Source organism: Trichechus manatus, unplaced genomic scaffold, assembly GCF_000243295.1.
Source record: "Trichechus manatus latirostris isolate Lorelei unplaced genomic scaffold, TriManLat1.0 scaffold00010, whole genome shotgun sequence".
Taxonomy (NCBI): Eukaryota; Metazoa; Chordata; class Mammalia; order Sirenia; family Trichechidae; genus Trichechus; species Trichechus manatus.
The window spans coordinates 1,314,371-1,323,561 of record NW_004443946.1 but is presented as its reverse complement, the minus strand read 5'-3'; the positions used below and the strand labels follow the sequence as shown (position 1 = coordinate 1,323,561).

Here is a 9,191-nt window from a genome sequence, read left to right as displayed (position 1 = left end):
CTACATTTTTTAAGTCCCTCTTTTTTGTTTTAATGTTGTCATCTTTTACTTATTGACATCTGTTTCCCTATTTTCAGTGTTTTCGCTTTGATTTATTTTTGTGACTTCTCTATCCGGGTTGATATCTGGTTGCTTTGTCCTGTGTTCTAGTCTTGGGTTGTTATCTGATGTTATTGATTTTCTAACTGGAGGATTCCCTTTAGTATTTCTTGTAATTTTGTCTTGGTTTTTGCAAATTCCCTAAACTTCTGTTTATCTGGAAATGCCCTAATTTCGCCATGGTATTTGAGAGACAGTTTTGCTGGATATATAATTCTTGGCTGGCAGTTTTTTTCCTTCAAGGCTTTATATACGTCATCCCATTGCCTTCTTGCCTGCATGGTTTCTGCTGAGTTGTCTGAGCTTATTCTTATTGACTCTCCTTTGTAGATGACTCTTTGTTTATTTCTAGCTGCTCGTCACTTGTAAGTTATTCCTCTTGATAGAGTCCCACATAATTCTTAGGGTTTCTTCATTTTTTTTTTTAAATTCTTTTATCTGATTTTCCCTCAAATAAGTTGATGTCAAGTGGTTTTTCTTCAGTCTCACTAATTCTGACTTCCATTGTCTCAATTCTGCTTCTATGACTTTTGAGTTATCAAATTCTGAAATTTTATTGTTAATATTCTGGATTTCTGATTGCCATCTCTCTGTGGATTCTTGCAGCCTGTTAAATTTGTCATTCTACTCTTCTTTACTCTTTCTGATTTCTTCTATTGCATGTTCTGCGTTTTGCTTAATTTCCTTCCTAATTTCTTGAAGAGTTCTGTATATTAATCTTTTGTATTCTGCCTCTGGTAATTCCAAGAAATTTTTGTCCTCTGGAAAATTTCTAGATTATTTTGGGAGCTTGCTGAAGCCATCATCGATTGCCTCTTTATGTGATTTGATGTTGACTGTTGTCTACGAGCCATCAATAAGTAATTATATTTATGTTTACTTACTGTGTCCTAGCTTCTTGTTTTGTTTTGATATGCCCAAATAGGCTGCTCGTATGAGCTAGTTTGATTATTGGCACCTTTGAAGCTCTAATGTCCTGTCACCAGGTAGTTGGATCTGTTACTAGGTATGTGAGCTCAGGAGTTCACCCACTCCTCCTGTATGGATTCAGCTCTGGTGCCCAGGTAGATAGCCACCAAGTATGTGGTGTAGGCTCTCACCTACAGTCCTAGACAGGCATGTGTGATTGGTGTAGGCACAGGCATCTGGCTGCAGCACGGGGCACACTCTGAGCAAGGCACCCCCGAGTGTCCAGGAGGAAGGTGTGTCCCTTTCCCTAGAGCGTGTAGGTGGGTGGGTTTTGCTGCCAGACTATGAGCACCCAGTGCTGTTGGCTGTAAGGAGTGGGGCGCACCTCTTATTCTTGGGCCCCTGTCGTAGGTGGCTAGGTGGCACGGATGGAGCCATCAGTCCTCAGGCCCCTGATGTGGATAGGTGAAGACCCTGCTTAATGGGCAGAGTAGTGTCAAATGTCACGAACCTGCCACTTCACAGGTGAAACAGTTCAAGTTAGACTTCAGGTATATACCCTGTTGTACTGTGGTAATGAGGGCCTACGCTGTTGAAATGGGTCCACACAAGTCTCTGCAGGGAGAAAGGCACTCAAACTCCATGGATCCTTTATGCCTGTGCCTAGGTAAAGGAGCTGTGCCTACCCTGGGTTCCTGGCTTAGGGGAGCCAGCAGTTTATTTTTTCCCGTTAATTTGTTCACTCTCCAAGGCGGGGAGAATGGCTCAAGGTGAGTGATGGATCCTACCTCTGGCCCAAGGGACTTGGCAATTGCTGAAGCCAGTCCAGGGCCCAGTGCAGAGCAGGGAGCGGGGAGGTAAATGGGAGAGAGGTTTTTCCCTAAGGGGGGTGTTTTTGATCCGCGCAGTAGGCCATATGCAAGTACTTATCTTTCTCTGATCCTGGGCTGCTTCTCACTGTTTATGGGTGGCTGAGTAGACTGTTGCTGGGTCTCTCCAGGTGTGGAAAATGCGCCTCCTGAGCACTGCTGCTTGCCTGCCTCACCACTCACCCAGGAGCTGATCAGGCCTGAAGGGCTCAGGCTCTCCCTGGGTCAGGTCTGGCAATTCTTGGCTGCTTCCAAACCGTCTCTCCCTCACCCTGCCACTCAGTCTGGTTCCTAAACTTTACCTTAGATGTTCAGGGCTCCTAGATTGTCATGTATAATTGATTCACTTGTTTTTCGGGTCTTTGTTGTAAGAGGGTCCACCGGAAGCGTCTGACTGCTCCGCCATCTTGGCCCTGCCTCTCAAATCACACTTCTTAATAAGCCCAGCTGTCCTGATCACCTTACTTAATACTCCTGTGTTCCAGACCCTCACTCCCTACAGATGGCCTCCCATATTCTGTCGTTTTCATTTTTCCGTACACTTCTTGTAACAGCCCATAAAATTATCATGTTTATTGATTGTTTCTTCCACCTTCTCCCATTAAAATGCAAACTGCATGAGGGCCAGGATCTTTTTGTTTTATTCCTTCAGTACTTGAACAGTGCTAGGTACATAGTAAAAGCTCAGTAGATGTAGAATAAATGGATGAACAGATTCTGGTTGAATTTTTGCTGTGTCGTACAGTGAGAAGTAGGGATGACTTTGTATCGCAAAACATTTTGTCTTTAAAATGATCTCATTTTTTTTCCTGAGGAAGTCAAATTCAACTATTATTTTCATTTCAGAATTCAGTATTGCACACAAGAAATTACTGTCTTTCGTGAAGACTTGGTGAATAAAATGTGCAGAAATTGTGTCCGTTTTCCTAGTAGCAATTTGGATATTCCTAATCATGTAAGTTGTCTTCTTTCTTAAACTATATAACATGTTGCATTATATAAATTTTTGTTAAGCCACTTAATAATGTGCTTTTTTGTTAGAATGTTTATGTGTGGTTCAAAATAATCTGAACATAATTTTATCCTATAAAGTAAGTCTGTGTTTCTCAACTTTCCTACGAAATATCCCCTAATGGCAGAGGAAAGTCCACAATGAGCAGGAAATTTCTTTGAAGCTTCCTGTTTTGCATTTAAAATTCATAAACCTTACATTGTACTTTAAAATATATACACATTTATTTTAATAAAATATTCTTATTTGTCATGTTTATTGCATATTTCTTATGATATGTCCACATCAGGTTTATCTTGTAGCTTTAATTTCCCTAACACACAGTTTGAGAAGTATGGAAGTAGGTCATACAGAATATTTTTATTATTTATTTTATATTATTTAAAGTTTATGTAGGCTGAATATTCTTGGTTTTATTCAAGCTATGAAATTATTTTTAGATGAACAGAATTAGTAAATGAGTTCAATCGGACAAAACATGTACAGTTGATCCAATATTACTATTTGGGGAAGTAGCTTTTATGGCGCATGGTATTAAATGAAAACTCATAGATGTTTCCTAAAATACAGGATAATTTCATTTTATATCAAACATCAGTGATTCCCAAAGCTCTGTGATTAAAAGCTTTCAAAATTGCTTGTCAAAGTTTTCTAGGTCCTTTTAGCAATTAGTATGTATTATGAAATTATTTGTTAGGTATTTTCACTTTTACAAATAAATCGAAATTTGTTTTGTTTTGTGTCTTCCTTTTGTAGTTTATAAAGACTATCTTATCCCAAGGACATCTGACTCCTCTACCGCTTTACGTCTGTCCAGTGTACTGGGCATATGACTATACTTTGAGAGTGTATCCTGTGCCTGATCTACTTGTCATTGCAGACAAATATGATCCTTTCACCATAACCAATACCGAATGCCTCTGCATAAATCCTGTAAGAATGTAGTTAAGATTATATAGTCATTATTTGTCAAGACTAGAACATATTTAAAATACATGTTTAATCAATTACTGTTGGAGTACAAGTATACTAATAAAAAAACACTGAGTTAGTTTGGTATAGACAGCAAGTTCTTATACATAAACTTTCAATATACTGTGTGACTATAAAGTAACGTGACTTAAAAAAAAAACCAAATCTATCATAATTTATGTATCTAAATAAGTATTTTCCCCTTCAAAGAAACTTCCCTTGAGATTCCTCTGTAGGAATTGCTTTCAGAGCCTGTATCTTGTTCTCTTTAAATATATTTGTGTTACTTGTCCTTTGAGGATGATTTTTGGAAATTTCCCCAAGTCCAAAAAATTCAAGTCTGATGAATGAGGAAAACTTTCATTGGGACAATTTTATTATTTAATTTTTATGGAGAACCTTGATGTTTCTTCAGAATTTCTACAGAAGTATGATTGACTTTTTGAACTTGGGGACTATATACTACATAAACACTGCTGTGTCAAACAAAACATTATCCTCACTAGGGATTTTTAAGTTGCAAGCTTCCTTGATGCCTGTGAATTTTAAACTTTAAATACTTTTAGTTTCATCGGGGTCATTTCTAGAAACATCATGCCTTATTACCATATTTTTACGCACATGATACGTGCCTTGGAGGGAGCAGTTGGCAAACAAACGTAGAAGGCACGTTATTTGTGCAAAAATATGGCATTGATTACTGCTTTCTTCAAATGCATTATTTTGTCCTTCTCTAAGACAGGGTTTTTCAACCTCGGCACTATTGACATTTTGGGTTGGATAATTTTTTGTTGTGGGGACTGTCATGTTCATTATGGGATGTTTAGCAGCATCCCTGGCCTCTACCCACTTGCTTCTAGTAACACCACAACCAAAAATGTCTCTAGACATTGTAAATGTCCCCAGGAGGCCAAAATTGTCCATGGTTGAGCATCACAGCTCTATGAGATGAGCAGCATTAACTGATTTGGTTTCACTGCTTGAAGTCTGTGGCCATTTTTGTATTATCTTTATTCACATTCAAATATTCTTTCACAGTGACTCCATTTCCTTATTAAAATTTAACTCTTTGGGCATTCTCATAGTTATTGCTCTATTTCAATACACATTGTTTCCGAATTTTTCCTCCTATAAACAACCACCTCCTGCAGCATCATTTTATCTTTTTTACATATACTGTTTGAGTAAGTCCAAGCTTTGGTCTCGACATTACTTCATCCTTATAAACTTCTTGATACTTACATTAATGAATGCCTGCCATTACAGGCACTGAATTAGGTGCTAGGGTCACAAAGACTGAAACAACAGAGACACTACTCATTAACTGTAGACTTTGGTAGTAGATAGACGATTGTACATGTGATTATTGCTCAGTGCTTTAGGGCACATTGGAGGAGCATCAAACCCAAATTTTGATTGAGGGGAGGGGCAGGGAAGACTTTCTGAACATGATGTTTGAGTGTCTCATATGCATGTTAAGCATCACATTATATTATTTTTTATACTAAATAGAGCCATTCCTAAGCATTTCCAGTCAAATCTGTTAACACAACTGTTTAGCCAACTGAAAGACTTGCTTCAAGTGGAGATACTTTACAATACCTTCTCTTTAAAGATCACGCAAAAATCTGTCGTTACCTTTTAGTCATAACTTGTTACCTTATTTTTAAGAATTTGATTAACTAAAATTCTTCCAATAACCAAGGGATTTGATTTTAAAAATAGAAATTATTTTATGGAAGTTGAATATTCACTTACAGGATTTTTCTCTCCAAAGGGTTCTTTTCCAAGAAGTGGATTTTCATTCAAAGTTTTTTATCCTTCTAATAAGACAATAGAAGATAGGTAAGTGTACCTACAGAAATAGCAAAAAGGATTTTTCTCCTGGTGTTATATTGCTAAAAATCAGATGTTCAGTAGGTGTGTTATTTTTAAAAATACTAATGGTGGCCCAGGAGCCCTGGTGGCACTGTGGTTAAGCATTCAGCTGCTAACTGAATGTTTGGCAGTTCAAATCCACCAGCCGCTCCTTAGAAGCCCTATGGGGCAGTTCTACTCTGCCCTATAGGGTCGCTACGGGTCTATATCAACTCAACAGCAATGGGTATGGTGGCCCATTGGAAACGTTCTAGGCTGAATTTATTGTGGTCATGCTGCGTGACACAAAGTTGCAAGTACTCCATGGGACGTTTGTGTTGCAATAGATCAAAAACTGTTTTCTGAGGGAAATCTCAAACCAGCTGTGGAGGTGGGCTAGTTCTCTTACAGGGCAACTCCTGGCTATGCTCTTATTCTAAGATATCAGCCCTGCCTTCCATATGGTTGATTCTTAAAGCCTAGGTAATCTGCCTTAAATTGGCAACAAAGAAGTGGAGGTGGGGTTGAGTGCTGGGTGTGCGTGTGATGATGGTGGGGAGTTGGGGCTGGAGGGAGGTCTTGGGAAAGAAAATTCACCTGAGTGGGTAGTGATTTTCAAAGGGTGGTCTATATACCACCTGCATCAGAATCCTCTGGGGTCTTTGTTAAACATGTTAAATTCCAGGATTCTACCCCAAACTTGGAAGGAGCCCTGGTGGCGTAGTGGTTAAGCACTTGGCTGCTAACGTAAAGGCCAGTTGTTCAGACCCACCCAGTGGCTCCACTGGAGAAAGATGTGGCAGTCTGCTTCTGTAAAGATAACAGCCTTGGAAACCTTATGTCGCAGTTCTACTCTGTCCTGTGGGGTTGCTATGAGTCAGTGGGTCACTATGAGTCAAAATTGACTCCATGGCAATGGATTTTTTGGTACCTAAGATTTACCAAATAAATCTCTAATTGTAGGGACCAGGAATATGCATTTTAAACACTGTTTCCTTTGGATTCAGGCATCCTAATGTGTAATGATTTCTTAGATACTATATTTTGATAAAGTTCCCACCTCATTAAGACCAAGTGACCAAATTACCCTCCAGGTTCATCAGAGAATATAATCTTGAACACATAGCTCTCCAATTTTTTTGTAATTAGCATATTTATTCAAATAAAAGTGAATACAAGTGAAAGAAGGCTGACACAAAACATCATATATTGTATGATTCCATTTATAAGAAGTATCCCAAATACACATATCCATAGAGACAGAATGGAGTTTGGCGCTTGCCCAGGGCTGGAGGAGGACCGAATGGGCAGCCACTGCTTAATGGGTACAAATTTCCTCTTGTGATGAAAATGTTTTGGATCTAGATAGAGGTGGTGGTTGAATGTTAGTGTACTAAATACCACTGAACTGTTCACTTTAAAACAGTTAATTTTATGTGAATCTCACCTCAATTAAAAAAAAAAGTGGAGTACACAGTAAGTTTTTCAAACAATGCTAAAAAGTATAAAACTGTAAAGGAAATAAACCTCCCCTTTCCAGTCCTGAAACATGATTAACAGTTTATTATACTTCTTGGGAAAATATTATATATTCTTGCCGCTCAATACACATGGAGATTTGAAGTCGATTCTATGAGATACTGTAAATGTTAATCTTGAACCTACCCATTTGACACATACTTGAATTCTTACAGCATACCAGGCACTGCTTAGTTTTTGGAATACAGACACTTCTCATAAAAATCACAGATATTCTAGACTAGTTCCATAAGCCTAATGTGTTTCACTTTACCAAGCCTGCACTGAATACTAAAAAAAAAAATACCTTTAAGTGCTCTTTCCAGCCCTCCACTCCCTGTTTTCTATACCTGGATGCCCCTGAAGAAGGCATTTGATTTTGTGACTTTGGGATTAAGTCGTTTCTGAGAGCTATATGCCTGGAGCATATTGCCTACCTTTAGATTGCCTTAACAAATTGAGATTTGGGTTATGCCATCAACATAAAAAAATTAGTCTGCTATGAAAACCAATATTGGGCACTTTCCACAGGTCTCAGGACAAGAGAAATCTGTGTCCGTCCCAAGTAAATGTAAATCTTCTAATAGTCTCCCTTCACTTAGGCTGCTAGGAAGCACAGCCAAATTTGAAGCCCACCTCTATTGTGCAGAGGATTTACTAGCTTAAATGGTGGGTGCTAATCTTAGCCCTAGCTTCATCTTTTTTTCTGATCTCTATTTTCCCCTTACCTGAATTTCCTCATTTACTTATTTTTATCTTATTGTATGTATCTGTACAAGCCATTTTATGTTTTTTTAATGAGATGTTATATAATAAACCTAACAGGAAATTAACTGATTTATTATTTGTGATAGCATAAGTCATTTCAGTTTTATCTCCTGTCATGTTCCCTGATTGCTTCGTGTTCTGAGCACTTTATACAGCTATTACAGTTCTTTACACATTGCATTAGAAGTCATTTATGCACCTGTCCCTCTTAAAAGTTTCTAGTATAGGATCTAGCATAGTATTTGACTTGCAGTCAATGCTCACTTAGTGTTTGTTGAACTGAAACAGTTGGTTTCCTGTATCTTCTATGGACACAGATGCTGAAAAGCCTTGATATCATTTCCGAACTATAATTTAGTATTGATAATTTGAGGAATCATTTCAGTGCTAAATCCAGTATCTACACTCCCAAATCAAAACTTGATTTATGTTTTGAGAGAACAGAAAAAAATTTCAAGATATATTAAAATAATTTAGTCTTCCTGCTACTTAGTGTCTCCTAAGGGATCTTGTTAGAATACCTGTGAAATCATATTGTAGAGTTAATCACAAAAATGTAGTCAGAGTAGATTAAGGTTAACCCTGTTTCAGTATGTACTTTCAAATACAGTTGAAAACTCAATATTGGTGATGTAGTGGGAAATAGACATTTGCATACATTGTTTGTCAGAGTGAAACCTTATAGAGGGCAATTGGACAAGATTTAACACCTAAAATGCACATATCAGCAATCGAATTTCTAGAAATTTATCCTACAGGTATGTATACGTGGGCTTATGCATAAACGTAGATACAGGCGTTTTTATTGGAGTTTTTATAATAACAAATGAATATAGAATAGCAATGAAACCATTTAAATGTGTTTTTATTTACGTGTGTGTATGTATTCAGAACTTTCTTAAATTTCAAAGCCACAAAAGAAGGGGTTGGTTAAATTATAAATGTATTTACCGCTAATTGAAAAAAAAGGTGTAGAATAACGTGCATAGTATTCTACACTTGTGTATGCATTTTTAAAGGATATTCTCACATATGAACATGCTGATATATGACTAGACTATCTAGAAAGATAACACAAGTTCATGTGAGGAGCGGAAGTGAGGTATGAGACTGGCTTATTTTGCAATGTGTCCCCTTTTGAATTTGGAACAATGGGCATGTATTAACTTATATTTTAAATTAAAAAT

At 37.6% G+C, this 9,191-nt stretch overlaps 1 protein-coding gene across 1 annotated transcript in view; it reads left to right on the top strand.

The window, feature by feature from the left end:
* POLE2 (DNA polymerase epsilon 2, accessory subunit) overlaps positions 1-3,900 on the top strand; it is a 36,591-nt gene extending 32,691 nt beyond the window's left edge. Inside the window, exons 16-17 of the mRNA XM_004370836.2 lie at positions 2,724-2,832; positions 3,646-3,900. Coding sequence (XP_004370893.1) covers positions 2,724-2,832; positions 3,646-3,834 — 298 coding nt within the window. The 3' untranslated portion in view covers positions 3,835-3,900. The remainder of the gene's footprint in view (positions 1-2,723; positions 2,833-3,645) is intronic.
* Positions 3,901-9,191: the final 5,291 nt, after the last annotated feature.